The sequence below is a fragment of the Hylobates moloch genome, unplaced genomic scaffold (assembly GCF_009828535.3).
Source record: "Hylobates moloch isolate HMO894 unplaced genomic scaffold, HMol_V3 SCAFFOLD_8, whole genome shotgun sequence".
NCBI classification, from domain to species: Eukaryota; Metazoa; Chordata; class Mammalia; order Primates; family Hylobatidae; genus Hylobates; species Hylobates moloch.
In genome coordinates, this window is record NW_026652283.1 from 79,021,782 (window position 1) to 79,037,428 (window position 15,647).

The following is a 15,647-nucleotide window of genomic DNA, read 5'->3' on the forward strand; positions in this document are numbered from 1 at the left end:
GCGCTTGCTAGCGCCCAAAGCCAGCGAAGCACGGGCCCGATCGGGCCATGTCGGGGGAGCCTGAGCTCATTGAGCTGCGGGAGCTGGCACCCGCTGGGCGCGCTGGGCAGGGCCGCACCCGGCTGGAGCGTGCCAACGCGCTGCGCATCGCGCGGGGCACCGCGTGCAACCCCACACGGCAGCTGGTCCCGGGCCGTGGCCACCGCTTCCAGCCCGCGGGGCCCGCCACGCACACGTGGTGCGACCTCTGTGGCGACTTCATCTGGGGCGTCGTGCGCAAAGGCCTGCAGTGCGCGCGTGAGTAGCGGCCCCGCGCGCCTACCAGAGCGGAAGGGGCAGCCAAGGGGCAGCGCCGTCGCCGCGGGTCAAATCGCGGCAGAGGGGGTCGGCGGGGACAGCTCCCGAGGACTAGGTCCGTTACTTTCGCCCCATCGCTGAAGAGTGCGCGAAAATGGTTTATCGCTTGTCGCACTCCACTCGTATCTGGGGCACAGATGAGCAGAGGTGGCTGCTTATATGTAAAAATACGCTGATTTCAAGTTTCTTATCTTTAAAATGCCTCGGGCCATCTTGAGAAAGGGTTTGTGCCTACTGTCACCGGAGTCCATCTTCCCAGGCTTGCCTCTTCTCAAACATTCATGACCCCCTCCAGAACCTTTGGGGTGAAGGGAAGTTAACACCTATGGGAAGGAGCCTGGAAAAAGAACCTTGGGTGGGCCCCCTGCAAGCAGGAGTTTTGTTGAGTCTTTATTTAGCAAACACCCTTTTCTGACCCAGTGAATCAGATGCTAAAATATGCAACGCAGCCACACACCCAGCAGTCCTTCTGCACCCCTGGGAATCGCCAGCAAGCAAAGGTTGCTCTCCCCTGGGTAGACACCAGCTAGAATCACCAGGGTGATTTTACAGCCAGGGGCGCTTTTACAGCCCTCCCCACCCTCTAGCCTGGATCCCACCCCAGACCTGTTGAATCAACTGCTGGGAGTGAACCCTAGGCATCAGTAAATTTTAAAAACTCCCCAAATTATTGTAACATGGAGTCTGGGTTGAGCATCACTGCTCTGGCCCATTTAGGAACTTGTGGATGGATGGTGTCCCAGGTCTCTGTGTGCATGGAGACCCTCTCATCCAGTACAAGAGGACATCACCAATTCAGCTGGGGGGAGCACAAAGTTGTGACAGAATACAAAGAATGAACAAGGGGCCTAGCACGGTGGCTCACGCCTGTAATCCCAGCACTTCGGAAGGCCGAGGCGGGTGGATCACCTGAGGTCAGGAGTTCAAGATCAGCCTGGCCAACATGGCGAAACCCCGTCTCTACTAAAAAATAAAAAAAAAAATTAGCCAGGCGTGGTGGCGGGTGCCTGTAATCCCAGCTACTCGGGAGGCTGAGGTGGGAGAATTGCTTGAACCCAGGAGGCGGAGGTTGCGGTGAGCCGAGATCCGAGATCGTACCACTGCCCTCCAGCCTTGGCGACAGAGTATGAGACTCTGTCTCAAAAAAAAAAAAAAAAAAAAAAAGAAGGAGTCTCTCTCTGTCGCCCAGGCTGGAGTGCAGTGGCGCGATCTTGGCTTACTGCAAGCTCCGCCTCCCGGGTTCACGCCATTCTCCTGCCTCAGCCTCCGGAGTAGCTGGGACTACAGGCGCCTGCCACCGCGCCCGGCTAGTTTTTTGTATTTTTAGTAGAGACGGGGTTTCACCGTGGTCTCGATCTCCTGACCTCGTGATCCACCCGCCTCGGCCTCCCAAAGTGCTGGGATCACAGGCGTGAGCCACCGCGCCCGGCCCCTGCACTGTTCTCAAAGAGAAATAAAGTAGCCATGGATATAAGAAGCAGGATGATTTGGGCATGTTTATCAGAGGGAGAGACAAGAGAGGAATCAAAGATAAGTTTGGGTTTTTGTCTCCAGTAACCGGGAGCATAGTGGCCATTTTTGCTGCAAAGAGGAAGCTGGGCAAGTGTAGCAGTGAGGCGGAAGAAAAGGGAATTAAATTTTGGCCATGTTCACTTTTAGACATTCTAGTGAAGGTACTGGCACGGAGGATCTAGTCTGAGGGTTTAGGTCAGTGTTTCAGCCGTGGATCTGGGGCAGATGAGTGTAGACAGACCAGACCAGTGATCAGGACTGAGCCCACACTTCATCGTGAGATATGGAAATTGAGTCAGAATCTGCAAAGGAGCTAAGCAGGAGCTGCAGGGGGTTAGGAGGAAAACTGGGAGAGTGTAGCCCCTGGGAGTCAAAGGGAGCAAGCTTCAAATGATGCTGAGGGGGTGAGAATGGAGAATGGAACACTGGATTCGATTTGGCAGTACACAGATCGCTGAGGACCCTGTCCCGGGCAGTTTCCTGGAGGGAGAGGCAAGCCTGGCTGGAGTGGGTAGAGGGGAGAGTGAAGGCGAAGGATTAGAGTGAATAGAGACCAGTGTCTTGGTCTGAGGGGAGTACAGACAGGTGACAACCAGAGGGCAGACGTAGGTTAAAGGTGTTTAGTTTTTCCTTCAAGTAAATGGGCAGATGTATTCCATATAAGTTCCCAATGAAGGGCCGGGCGCGGTGGCTCACGCCTGTAGTCCCAGCACTTTGGGAGGCCGAGGCGGGTGGATCACCTGAGATCAGGAGTTTGAGACCAGCCTGGCTAACATGGTGAAACCCCGTCTCTACTAAAAATACAAAAATTAGCTGGGCGTGGTGGCGGGCGCCTGTAATCCTAGGTACTCAGGAGGCTGAGGCAGAAGAATCGCTTGAATCCAGGAGGCGGAGGTTGCAGTGAGCCAAAATCGCGCCATTGCACTCCAGCCTGGGTGACAAAAGCAAGACGCCGTTTTTTGTTGTTTTTTTAATTGCCGATGATGAAAGGGGAAGTTTTGCGCTAGGCGATAGAGATCCAACTGTTGAGCAGGCTTCTGCCTGTGGCCTTCCGGCCGGTTTCCAGACGCCCAGGGTGGCCAACTTTAGAGTCCGCGTAGCAGTGTGAGGTAACCCACTGAGATAGGTCGGGCCTGCGGAGCCTGGCGGGCAACGGCCCTCTCCCTGGGGCTTCCCTTCAATCTCCGGGACATTTCCCCGACCTGGGGCTCCTCCGCCTCACGGCCAGGCCTCTCTGCAGATTGCAAGTTCACCTGCCACTACCGCTGCCGCGCACTCGTCTGCCTGGACTGTTGCGGGCCCCGGGACCCGGGCTGGGAACCCGCAGTGGAGCGGGACACGAACGTGGTGAGCGCGGGGCCGAGGGCGTGTGGGAAGGGCGAGGACGGGCAGGCCACAGCGCAGGCATTCTCGAGAGCTGCCTGGGTGCCGCGCGCAAGGAGGGTTCTAATTGCCGATTTCCCGACGGCACAGAGAGGCTAATTCTGCGTGGGGGCTGGGAGGGGAGCCTGGATTGCCGGCTCCGCAAAGACTCCACCGGCTGCAGGCGGACCCGAGCCCAGGAGGATACAGGCTCCGCACACGCGCACTTCCCGCACCTTCCGGCCCTCGCCTCCGGCCAGAGGCCACTCTTGTGCGCTTGCGCGGACGCTGGCACCCGCCCCCGTTCCCTGTGGTAGGTGGGGTCTGTGAGTGGAGCTGCCGGAGCGATGAGGTCATTCCTGGGGGCGAAGCGAGCGTGTCCCCGCCCCGGCGTTCCTCCCCCAATGAGACAAGAGCTAGATCCCGGCGATCTACGTTTCTGTCTTAACGGTTGCGGCGCGGCTCTCGCCCGGGCGCACGCGCACACTGACACGCGTACACGCACGCACGCGACCGGGGCGGTGGTTGGCGGCTACGGACGCGCAGGACTGGGGGGACGGGCGGGTACGGCTATGGGCGAGGCGGAGACGCCTTCTTTCGAAATGACCTGGAGCAGCACGACGAGCAGTGGCTACTGCAGCCAAGAGGACTCGGACTCGGAGCTCGAGCAGTACTTCACCGCGCGAACCTCGCTAGCGCGCAGGCCGCGCCGGGACCAGGTGGGAGCCAGGGGGTGCCGGCGGGGGGCGAGGGGCGGTCGCTGGAGCTCCGCCCTCCCCGGTCAGTTGCCGCGTCCTGGGTCGGTGGGCAGCCCTACCCTCCCGGCTACGTGGCTCCCCGCGGGTCCTGGCCGGGGGCCTGCCCGTGGAACCGTGTGTAAGACCCCGATTCCACCGCCTAGATGCTGGGTGCCGGGGGCCCCCTTGGTTTCTGTCACAGACAGGTTGAACAGGGAAAAAGCAGCAGTGTGGCTTGTGGTAGACCTGAGCCGAGCATTATCCAGCTATGACTAAAGCCGACCGAGCAGTCTGGACTAGCACCTCGATTTCCGCGTTCGGACGCTCCTGCTCCCTCCTTGGGGAGACTAGGGGAGGATGTGGAGAGGGAGGAGTCCTCGCCAGGAATTGAGAAGTATGTTTAGGAAAACTGAGAGGCAGAGAGAGATCCTGCTCCTTCATCTACACTCCTGTATGGAGCCAGCTGAGCCCTCACCTCTTCCCTGTTCTGGCCTGTCACCAGCTGCTGGAATGTGGAAGATTCTGATCCTTTCCTCTAGGGTGGATCTGGAGAAAGATTTGGGAATGGATAGGAAAGAAGTCTTGTTTTGGACCATAAGCATTCAGGAGCACTTTATCCACAAGAAGGGGGAAGGCTAGATTATAAAATGCCTAAAGAGGTGGAAAGAGATCCAGGTTACTAACCCAGGACTGTAAGGTGTCTCGGAACCTCCTAGGTATCCCCATTGTCAGAGAACTCTGTGCCAGATGCCATTGGTGTGGCCACCAGGCTCAGAGAACCAGGCCCAGGCACCAGGAAAAAGAAACAGGGACTGTGAAGCTCAGTATGCCTGGCAGCAATGGGGCAGAAATCCTTATTTAAGTAAAGAAAGTGGAGTTGTGAGTGATGCTTCAGATAAAATTTTACAAAATTCCTTACCAAAGGGGTGGTGCTCAGCACCCCAAAATCTTAGCCCAGAGCTTGGGTGCAAGGGTTGAGTGTAGACTCCTGGGCTTGTCTTCATGTCAGGCAGTCCTGAGCCGTTTCCCACTGTGGAAAGGTGGGAAAATCACAAGACACTAACCAATTGAAAAGGAGGGCTAGCCACGGAGGTGCACACCTGTAATCCCAGCTACTTGGGAGGGTGAGGCAGGAGGATCACTTGAACCTGGGAGGCAGAGGTTGCAGTGAGCCAAGATCGTGCCACTGCACTCCAGCCTGAGTGACAGAGTGAGACTCTGTCTCAAAAATAGAAAAGGAAGCCAAGTGCGGTGGCTCACACCTCTAATGCCAATGCTTTGGGAGGCCAAGACAGGTGGATCATTTGCAGTCAGGAATTCGAGGCCAGCCTGGCCAACATGGTGAAACCCTGTCTCTACTAAACATACAAAAATTAGCTGAGCATGGTGGTGTGTGCCTGTAGTCCCAGCTACTTGGGAGACTGAATCACTTCAACCGGGAGGCAGAGGTTGCAGTGAGCCAAGATCGTGCCACTGCACTCCAACCTGGGTGACAGTGTAAGACTCTGTCTCAAAAAAAGAAAGAAGGCTGAGCTTGGTCGCTCATGCCTGTAATCTCAGCATTTTGGGAGGCCAAGGCAGGCGGATCACTTGAAGCCAAAAGTTCGAGACCAGCCAGGCCAACATAGCAAAACCCCGTCTCTACTGAAAATACAAAAAAATTAGCTGGCCATGGTGGTGTGTGCCTGTAATCCCAGCTACTGGGGAGGCTGAGGCAGGAGAATCACTTGAGCCCATAAGACAGAGGTTGTAGTGAGTGGAGACTGAGTCACTGCACTCCAGCCTGGATGAGAGAGCAAGACTCTGTCTCAGAAAAGGAGTCTGAGAAGTCCCAAGTTATATGTAAAATAAAACCATCAGTTTTAGGCCGGGCGCAGTGGCTCACACCTTTAATCCCAGCACTTTGGGAAGCTGAGGCGGGTGGATCACAAGGTCAGGAGTTCAAGACCAGCCTGGCCAAAATGGTGAAACCCCGTCTCAACTAAAAATACAAAAAGTTAGCCAGTTGTGGTGGCAGGCACCTGTAATCCCAGCTACTTGGGAGGCTGAAGCAGAGAATTGCTTGAACCCAGGAGGCAGAGATTGCAATGAGCCAAGATCGCACCACTGCACTCCAGCCTGGATGACAGAGCGAGGCTCCGTCTCAAAAAAAAAACCATCAGTTTTTATGGACAGTGGTAGAGTGGAGAGTGGGTCCCTATGGTGCAGAAGGGAAATTCCATGGTCCTGCTGTGCATCTGACTGGGATGGCTGTTGAAATCCTCTTCCAGCAGGCAGCTTTGGAAACAGAAAAAGAAACTCTTCCTCCTTTAGAATCCTGGAAGGGCTGTGCAGTGCCTCTAGTCCAAGTCTGTTGTTTTCTGAGTGAAGATGGGGAGGTTCATCTCCAGAAGGGAAGGGGCTGGAAATGAGGTCACTGCATCCCAGCCCAGGGCTCCTGGGTCATCCAGGAAGGGAAGAAGGAGCAAGCTTTCTCATTGTTAGGTAGGAGCTCAGAGCCCTCACAAGAACAAGTTAGCACCATCCCTGTGCCCTCCCTGTTCTGCAAACAAAATGATCTTCCTTCTTGCCTTGGCACTAGAGTCTGTCTGGCATTTCTCCTGCCCCTATTACTCCTCCCATCTGGGTACTTCTTCCCGTTGGTGTACTGAACAAACACATCCACTGCTTTATTCACAGCCTCCAGCCTTCATTTTCCAGGGCCCACACCATTTGTTTTTACTAACCCGACAAGGTTGCCCACTGTCCCCAGTAAGGTTTGTGCTAGGGTTTTCACTCCAATGTTCTTCTCCATCCAGGAGACCTTTGGATACTTGGGGAAGAAAATGAGCTTAAGTTCCCACCCCTCCCTCTTTATCTTTTTCCTGTAAGGCCCTGGCCCTAGTTCTAAGCCCCACATCCTTCCTTGCTGGCTGCAGAATAGCAGCGGGTTCTGGGTGAGGAGCATTCTGCTAAAAGGCTCCACCCTGCTCCCTCATCTGTCCTCTCCATTTGTCCCCATCAGATGGTTTAAGCGCTTAAGGGGACTCCAGGGCAGAATCAGGGAAAACCCTGGCTCTCCTGGGCTGGGCACAAGATCATTCTACAGGAAACCTTGTGGGAATTCTTCTGGGACAAAATATTGGTCAGTGCTGAGCTTAGCTGTGTCTGTGACACTCCCATTCTAACTAGGGCCTATCTGACGTCAACAGGAAGTGAGGCTGATGCAATGGGGCCAAGGGAGTCTGGGAGAAGAAAGTCAGTTCAGAGCCCTGGCTGCCCTGTCCCACACTCCACCCTTCTGGCAAGAATCCAGTCCCTAGATGAGGTGGAGAGTGAGTGGTGGAGTTAAAAATGTTTGGGTCGGGTACGATGGTTCACGCCTGTAATCCCAGCACTTTGGGAGGCGAAGGCAGGCGGATCCCTTGAGGTCAGGAGTTCAAGACCAACCTGGCCAACGTGGTGAAATCCCATCTCTACTAAAAATACAAAAATTAGCCGGATGTTGTCGTGGCACGCGCCTGTAGTCCCAGCTACTTGGGAGGCTGAGGCAGGAGAATCGCTTGAACCCAGGAGGCCGAGCTTGCAGTGAGCCAAGATCCAGCCACTGTGCTCCAGCCTGGGCGACAGAGTAAGGCTTTGTCTCAAAAAAAAAAAATCTTTGGGCCAAATCTCCAGACAGCACAGGCAGGTGCAGAAACCCACCAGGAAGCTGCCTGTGTACCTCTGGCAGATTGGAGCCTGGCCTAAAGCTGCCTTTTATGCAGCTTGGGTCAAGGTTAAACATCATGTCACAGTGATTTTTCTCACTATGTATGAGACGTGGAGAACTGGCTCCAAGTACTACTCTGTCCACTGGTGGCTGGACTACTGATGTGCATCACTCTCCACTCCTCTCACCCTGCAATGGGTCATGGCCCTGTGCTGGGGCAGAGGAGAAAAATGGGCTGCCTTCTCCAGGACAAACCCTCACTGCAACTCAGCTAGGGTGCTGTGATCAGAATGTGCAATTGAGGTGTGATTTTACTGTATTTTTTTTTTTTTTTTTTGAGACCGAGTTTCGCTCTTGTTGCCCAGGCTGAAGTGCAATGGCGCGATCTCAGTTCACTGCAACCTCCACCTCTCGAGTTCAAGCAATTCTCTTGCCTCAGCCTCCTAAGTAGCTGGGATTACAGGCATGTGCCAGCACGCCTGGCTGATTTTGTATTTTTAATAGAGACGGGGTTTCTCTATGTTGGTCAGGCTGGTCTCGAACTCCCAACCTCAGGTGATCCACCCGCCTCAGCCTCCCAAAGTGCTGGAATTACAGGCGTGAGCCAACGTGCCCAGCCTGTTTTTGTTTTTTGTTTTTTGAAGCAGGGTCTCACTCAGTTACCCAGGCTGGAGTGCAGTGACACGATAATAGCTCACTGTAGCTGCAATCTCCCGGGCTCAAACGATCCTCCCACCTCAGCCTCCTGAACAGTTGGGACTACAGGCACACCACCACACCTGGCTAATTTTTTTTTCTTTTTTTAGTAGAGATGAGGTCTTGCTATGTTGCCCAAGCTGGTCTCAAACTCCTGAGGATCAAGTAATCCTCCTACCTTAGCCTCCCAAAATGCTGGGATTGCAGATGTGAGCCACCACACCCAGCCTGATTTTACTTTAAATGAGAGTCCCTCTTCAGAGTCCCTCAGCTGTTCCTGGCCCCTGGCCATGCGCCTTCAGTTGCCCCTGCTTCTGTGGTATCCTTAAGGCTACATTCAGTGCTGAGGCCCTAGGCAGGCAGCAGAGAGAAGCCAAATGATTCTATCTCTCCCTTATCCACCCATAGCATGCAGAACCAGGAGCAGTGGTGAGTTCAGGTTGGGCACCAGCTATGTATATGTACATCAGGGACAGGGGGCCAAAAGGCAGTCAGTTTCCAAGGACTGCCCCAGAGGCCATTTTTCAGAGAAGCCCTGGGTTCCTCAAGGGCCCTGTGTCCATGCTGGCCCATCTTGCAGGACGAGCCTGTGGAGTGGGAGACACCTGACCTTTCTCAAGCTGAGATTGAGCAGAAGATCAAGGAGTACAATGCCCAGATCAACAGCAACCTCTTCATGAGCTTGGTGAGTTGACTGCTCAGGAAGGGGGTGTGGGGAGGAGCAGGTACCCAGCTATGTGCCTGATACTCAGAGGGTCACAACTGAGGTTATCTTGGGTGGGTGCAAGCAGTAATTTGTGCATACCCAGCCTAGCCCCAAGTAGACTGACATCTCACCTGGAACCTACTATCAAGGTTTGGTTTCTCTATTTCTTTAGAACAAGGACGGTTCTTACACAGGCTTCATCAAGGTTCAGCTGAAGCTGGTGCGCCCTGTCTCTGTGCCCTCCAGCAAGAAGCCACCCTCCTTGCAGGATGCCCGGCGGGGCCCAGGACGGGGCACAAGTGTCAGGCGCCGCACTTCCTTTTACCTGCCCAAGGATGCTGTCAAGCACCTGCATGTGCTGTCACGCACAAGGGCACGTGAAGTCATTGAGGCCCTGCTGCGAAAGTTCTTGGTGGTGGATGACCCCCGCAAGTTTGCACTCTTTGAGCGGGCTGAGCGTCACGGCCAAGGTGGGCTTCCCACCCCACCCTGCCCTATGTGAGGGTATATACGCATGCACCTGTGCATGCGGGGGCTGAGCAGCTGGCCCTGTCTCTGATCATTACTTCCCCTTCACAGTGTACTTGCGGAAGCTGTTGGATGATGAGCAGCCCCTGCGGCTGCGGCTCCTGGCAGGGCCCAGTGACAAGGCCCTGAGCTTCGTCCTGAAGGAAAATGACTCTGGGGAGGTGAACGTGAGTACATAGTTCTTAGTTTCTTGGTTATCAGTAGACAAGACTGATGGGCTGTAGCTACAGTAAGGCTTGGAGGAGGAATTGTGCTGGAGGACAAGCTCTGCAAAACAGTTCCAGGAGTGTATAGGCATTGTAACTACAGCAAAGGCTTCCAGACCACTCATGCCAAAGCCTAGGGTTGTCCCAAGAAGCCAGGAAGAATTGTCTTGGTGCTTTGATCTTTCCTGGTGTGGAAAATCTTCTGGAGATGCAGGAGTCCATCTAATGGCATGAGGAGGCCCCCTTCAGACTTTTTACCTGGAAGCTTTCTCGCTCCAAGGTATTAGGCCTGTGGAGTGGAATTAGACTCAGAATATGCCTGACCTGTCCACAGGTAATTGGGGAACATCTGATTTGGTTGCCTCAGTGAGGTGACCGTTTTGTAGGGCCCATCTTCCGTACAAACTGCTGTCAGGGATCCTACCAGAGATCATTCAGCCGAGAGCCTGACATCCGAAAGCCTAGTCCTAGCTTGTGTGAACATGAGGTGCTAGTCTTCTCTGGGGAGGGTCTGCTGGCTTGGCCATCCCTTCTGCAGCCTGTACACTCCCCTTTCACCCCTTGCAGTGGGACGCCTTCAGCATGCCTGAACTACATAACTTCCTGCGTATCCTGCAGCGGGAGGAGGAGGAGCACCTCCGCCAGATCCTGCAGAAGTACTCCTATTGCCGCCAGAAGATCCAAGAGGCCCTGCACGCCTGCCCCCTTGGGTGACCTCTTGTACCCCCAGGTGGAAGGCAGAGAGCAGGCAGCGCCAAGTGCGTGCCGTGTGAGTGTGACAGGGCCAGTGGGGCCTGTGGAATGAGTGTGCATGGAGGCCCTCCTCTGCTGGGAGAATGAGCCCAGAGAACAGCAAAGGAGCTTGCCCCGTGTCCACCTGTGGGTGTAGCCGGGTATGGCTCTGCACCCCTCTGCCCTCATTACTGGGCCTTGGTGGGCCAGGGCTGCCCTAAGAAGCTGCTCCAGGCCTGCAGCAAGAGTGGAGCAGACAGAAGTCTCCTCAATTTGTGTCTCAGAAGTGAGAATCTTGGAGATCCTACAAACAGAACAGGGTCATGTTTGCAGGGGTGAGGGCCCTCATCTATGGGGAAAGGTTTTGGATCTTGAATGTGGTCTCAGGATATCCTTATCAGAGCTAAGACTGGGTGCTCCGAATAAGGCAGGCATTGAGGAAGAGTCTTGGTTTCTCTCTACAGTGCCAACTCCTCACATACCCTGAGGTCAGGGAGTGCTGGCTCACAGTACAGCATGTGCCTTAATGCCTCATACGAGGAGGATGTCCCTGGGCCAGGGTCTGTGTGAATGTGGGCACTGGCCCAGGTTCATGCCTTATTTGCTAATCAAAGCCAGGGTCTCAGGTATTTTTCATGAAGTGCGTGAATGTATGTAATGTGTGGTGGCCTCAGCTGAATGCCTCCTGTGGGGAAAGGGGTTGGGGTGACAGTCATTATCAGGGCCTGGGGCCTGAGAGAATTGGCTGAATAAAGATTTAAAGATCCTTCTGCTGTTAGAATGTTTTATACATATAAAGTTTTTGTAGAGACGTGAGTCTCCCTGTGTTGCCCAGGATCCTCCCAACTTGGCCTCCCAAAGTGTTGGGATTACAGGTGTGAGCCACCCCGCCCAGCCTGGACTCTTTATTATAGGCGCAGAGCTGCAGTTGCCCCTCATGGTGCCAGAAGTTGCCAACGGTGATGGACAGGCTCACAGGTGTCTTGCAAAGCCACCATGGACCAATTTGTGAAGAAGATGTAGTATGCATATATACTCGATCATCACTCAGCTCCCTGGGGCTCAGGTTGTGGTGGAGACAAAAATGGACTGCAGTTAGAACTTAGGGAAACTGGCTGGGCATGGTGGCTCACACCTGTAATCCCAACACTTTGGGTGGGCTAGGTGGGCAGATCACTTGAGGCCAGGAGTTCGAGGCCAGCCTGGCCAGCATGGTGAAACCCCATCTCTACCAAAAATACAAAAAAAAATGTAGCTGGGCATGGTGGCAGGCGCTTGTAGTCCCAGCTACTCAGAAGGCTGAGGCAGGAGAATCGCTTGAACCTGGCAGGCGGAGGTTGCAGTGAGTGGAGATGACACCACTGCACTCCGATAGAGCAAGACTCCATCTCAAAAAAAAAAAAGGCCGGGCGCAGTGGCTCAGGCCTGTAATCCCAGCACTTTGGGAGGCCAAGGTGGGTGGATCACCTGAGGTCGGGGGTTCAAGACCACCTGACCAACATGGTGAAACCCCGTCTCTACTAGAAATACAAAAAAATTAGCCGGGCATGGTGGTGGATGCCTGTAATCCCAGCTACTCGGGAGGCTGAGGCAGGAGAATCGCTTGAACCCTGGAGGCAGAGGCTGCAGTGAGCCGAGATCGTGCCACTGCACATTATCCTGGGCGACAAGAGCGAAACTCCATCTCAAAAAAAAAAACACGAGAAACCATCCCTTCAACACACACACACCACGCTCTGGGAGGTGTGGCATAACCCCTTCACCAAATACAGAGCTGCCACCATGGACCAGACACTGCTCGTTATACCGAGGGTATAGCTGTTAACAATTCTTGCTTTCATTAAGCATGGACTCCGCTGGGTTTGAAAACACTGAATTCGAAGTTCTTCAGAACTGAATGTAGCTAAGTGAATCTGGCCAGTTCCTTAATTTTCCTTCAACTTGGTTAGTTCACATAAGCGTGGCAATCGCAAAAATACAGCTGTGAAAATAGAAGCCAGATGGGCACCCAGCGGTCTGGCCTTAGGCCCTGAAGTGCAGGTTTGAGGATTGGTGCTTGCGAAGGCCTGCTAGGCCTGAACTCAGGTGTTGGGGGACGTCGGAGCCGCCAAATACACCCAAATGACCGGGAGGACTCACGGCCACCACTTTCCTCGGTGGGCGCTGTCCCAGCTGGTCGGATCGCGCTTGCTAGGACCTGGGATCTCGCAACGCATGCTGGGATGCCCAGCATCCAAGAGCGCCCATTGGTCCCGCCCCACGACTTGAGCAACAGCCAATCAGAGGGGGCAGCGTGCGGAAGCGGAAGTGAGGTTTCCGTGGAGACAGCCGAGCCTGCGGAAGGCGGCGGCGGCGGCGGCACCTGCGAGCAGGGGCTGGGACAGGTTATGGTGGTGCGGACTGCGCTGTGAGCAGAGCGGCCGCGGGGCCAGCCATGCGCCGGCGGCCCTGACATGGGCGCCAGCGGGTCCAAAGCTCGGGGCCTGTGGCCCTTTGCCTCGGCGGCCGGAGGCGGTGGCTCAGAGGCAGCAGGAGCTGAGCAAGCTTTGGTGCGGCCTCGGGGCCGAGCTGTGCCCCCCTTCGTATTCACGCGCCGCGGGTAAGGGCATGGATTCCACCCTGGCGGGGGGAACAGGCGGGCGGCCAGGCGACCCGCGCCATGGGGGAACTTCCACCGCTGTACCCCACTACAGCCAAGCCAGGACGACCCCCATATTTTGAGCCCCATTGGAGCTAGGGGTGGAGAAAGCCGGGCAGTGGTCTCCTGGCGGCCTGGCCACTCTGAAAGTCTCCCTAGGGAAGAGTGGGCCTGAGGCTTCTCACTGGGCAGACCTTCCGCACGGTAAAGCTAAGCTAGGGCTTCCATAAGACCTCCATAAGATCTCTTCCTTTCATCCCTTCCGGCTCAGCCTGCATACTGAAGGCTCCTAGCCTCCCTTTCCCCCTAGTTATTCCAAGGGGATAATGACCCTCTGTTTAGGCTGCTTTTCCTGACAGTAGTAGGGCTGAACCTCTGAGGGTAGTGGCTGGGAAAGCAGGGATAGGCCCCAGTATTGGGGGTGAAGCTGAGGAAAAAAGACCCTTACCCAGTTATGTTCTCCAGATCCAGAGCGCTGACCTACCCACCCAACCCCCAGCCCAGTCTCCCAGAGGCCCGCACAGGAGTACCAGATTGGCTTGGCTCTAGTGGGCTTCTGGGGATGGGCGCTCCCCGTGCTGGAGATTTGGCTGTAGGCACCAGGAAGACCCAACAGTGGCAATTCACCAGCCACCTAGGGTGTGGGGTCAGGGGAGACGCAGCCTTCATCCCTTTGGGCTTCTTCCTAGCTTAGGCATCTGCTATTTCAGTCTTTGACACTGGGCCAGCAGCATCTTCTGGAGTGAGACCAACATGTCCAGGCCACCACCCTGCCCACTCTAGAAGTCTTGGGTGAAGGCAAAGGCCTGATATTAGAATGGCTGCCCTTGCTGAACAAATCAATGATGAGAACTGGCCTTGGTGGCTGCCTGGATGGTGTGCTCTGGTGTGGGCTCTCTTCTTGGGGGTCTGACATAGTAGCACTGCCCACCCATCACCTCACTTCCCGCTTTCTTCTAGTAGACTCCAAACCCCAGGCAAAGGATTCTCCAGGCAGGCCAGGCACAGTGGCTCACGCCTGTAATCCTAACACTTTGGGAGATGAAGACGAGTGGATTGCCTGAGTTCAGGAGTTCGAGACCAGCCAGAGCAACATGGCAAAACCCCGTCTCTACTAAAATACAAAAAATTAGCAGGGTGTGGTGGTGTGTGCCTGTAGTCCCAGCTACTTGGGAGGCTGAGGCACCAGAATTGCTTGAACCCGGGAGGCAGAGGTTGCAGCGAGCTGAGATCATGCCACTGCACCTCCAGCCTGGGCAACAGAGTGAGATTCTGTCTCGAAAAAATTTTTTTTTAAAAAGGATTCGCCAGGCATATTATCCTCTTTTCTTCCCACTTGGAGGTGGGAAGACCACAGACTTCCCCATGACCTGTGACATTTGCCATGCCCAGGTGTGGGGCTCCAGCCTAGCCTGTTCCCTTCTCCTTCTACACAGCTCTATGTTCTATGATGAGGATGGGGATCTGGCTCACGAGTTCTATGAGGAGACAATCGTCACCAAGAACGGGCAGAAGCGGGCCAAGCTGAGGCGAGTGCATAAGAATCTGATTCCTCAGGTGAGGGGCTGGGCAGTGGTCACAGAGCCTACACTAAGCGTGTGGAGGTGGACCCAGATGGGATCTGTTGTCATGGTGGGGGCTTTTGCAGGGGGATCTGGGAGGAACAAGGAAGCTTCCTGAAGTAGAGGCCCTGAGCTGACCCTCACTAGCCTCTGTTTCCATGGCAGGGCATCGTGAAGCTGGATCCCCCCCGCATCCACGTGGATTTCCCTGTGATCCTCTATGAGGTGTGACCCTGGGAGGTGGCAGACAGAAGCACCCCCTGCCCCAGCAAGAAACTCCCAGGCTCAATCAAGGTGTGGCTTCCATTGAGGAGCCCAGACTGGGGCCACAACCCTGAATAAATTCCGTTGGCCCATAACCTTCAGCTGTGAGCGGGTCAGTCCCGCAGTATTGGTTGGGTGTTGGTTGGTGTGTGGACAAGACGTGGTTGGTGGGTGGTGAAGGCTAATGGCAGAGTTAGCACCCCACTCTCCCAAGCCACCCCTGCAAGCAGCACAGCAGGGCAGATACCAGTCAGGAATGCCCGTTACCTGGTTCCTTGCCTGGTCTGCTTTCTTCCAAGTTTGCCTGGGGCCTAGCCCTGCTAGAGGCTACAGCACTTTACAAGCAAGGTATGCCTTCTTCCAGCCCCTAGGCTGTGGGCACTGTATACAAGTAGGAACTTCCTTTCCTTCACTTCCCTTTTAACCCCTAGTCAGAGCATTTCAGCCGTTTGCTACCTCGATTCCTCCTGTGTTGGACAGAGGCTGGGGGCTGTTGGACAGAGCCTGATTCTTCCGACCTACCTGCCATTTGTTCCCGCCTTCAGATGGATGGACAGTTTGCTGGCTATTGATAGGAGTGGGGACTGGGTGGGGGCTTCTCCCTCTACCCAGGGCTGGGCTGATCCCCCTACTGTAACTAACTGTTGCCCCCCCCC

At 55.1% G+C, this 15,647-nt stretch overlaps 2 protein-coding genes across 4 annotated transcripts; both read left to right on the forward strand.

Annotated features, from left to right (window-relative positions):
• The first annotated feature begins 16 nt into the window (after positions 1-16).
• On the forward strand, positions 17-11,293 carry RASSF1 (Ras association domain family member 1). Of its 3 annotated transcripts, XM_032161472.2 has the most exons (6): positions 17-297; positions 3,110-3,216; positions 8,936-9,040; positions 9,234-9,531; positions 9,641-9,756; positions 10,363-11,293. In XM_032161472.2, exons 1-6 carry the CDS (start codon positions 48-50, stop codon positions 10,507-10,509), a joined length of 1,023 nt encoding a protein of 340 aa, XP_032017363.1. In that variant the 5' UTR covers positions 17-47; the 3' UTR covers positions 10,510-11,293. The 3 variants fall into 3 exon arrangements, with proteins under 3 accessions (XP_032017363.1, XP_032017362.1, XP_058298984.1); XM_032161471.2 differs by lacking the exons at positions 17-297; positions 3,110-3,216 and adding an exon at positions 3,342-3,950; XM_058443001.1 differs by lacking the exons at positions 17-297; positions 3,110-3,216 and adding an exon at positions 4,018-4,362.
• A 1,541-nt stretch (positions 11,294-12,834) lies between these two features.
• Positions 12,835-15,086, forward strand: TUSC2 (tumor suppressor 2, mitochondrial calcium regulator). The gene is made up of 3 exons (XM_032161476.1): positions 12,835-13,126; positions 14,602-14,722; positions 14,893-15,086. The coding sequence occupies exons 1-3, from the start codon at positions 12,981-12,983 to the stop codon at positions 14,956-14,958; spliced, it is 333 nt and encodes a 110-aa protein (XP_032017367.1). The 5' UTR covers positions 12,835-12,980; the 3' UTR covers positions 14,959-15,086.
• Positions 15,087-15,647: the final 561 nt, after the last annotated feature.

Excerpts from the sequence above, each read along its gene's own strand:
- RASSF1 (XM_032161471.2), top strand. The coding sequence starts at position 3,579 with ATGAGGTCATTCCTGGGGGCGAAGCGAGCGTGTCCCCGCCCCGGCGTT. Across the intron at positions 9,041-9,233 it reads GCAACCTCTTCATGAGCTTG|AACAAGGACGGTTCTTACAC; the intron begins GTGAGTTGACTG and ends CTATTTCTTTAG. Across the intron at positions 9,532-9,640 it reads GGCTGAGCGTCACGGCCAAG|TGTACTTGCGGAAGCTGTTG; the intron begins GTGGGCTTCCCA and ends TCCCCTTCACAG.
- TUSC2 (XM_032161476.1), top strand. The coding sequence starts at position 12,981 with ATGGGCGCCAGCGGGTCCAAAGCTCGGGGCCTGTGGCCCTTTGCCTCG. Across the intron at positions 13,127-14,601 it reads TTCGTATTCACGCGCCGCGG|CTCTATGTTCTATGATGAGG; the intron begins GTAAGGGCATGG and ends CCTTCTACACAG. Across the intron at positions 14,723-14,892 it reads ATAAGAATCTGATTCCTCAG|GGCATCGTGAAGCTGGATCC; the intron begins GTGAGGGGCTGG and ends TTTCCATGGCAG.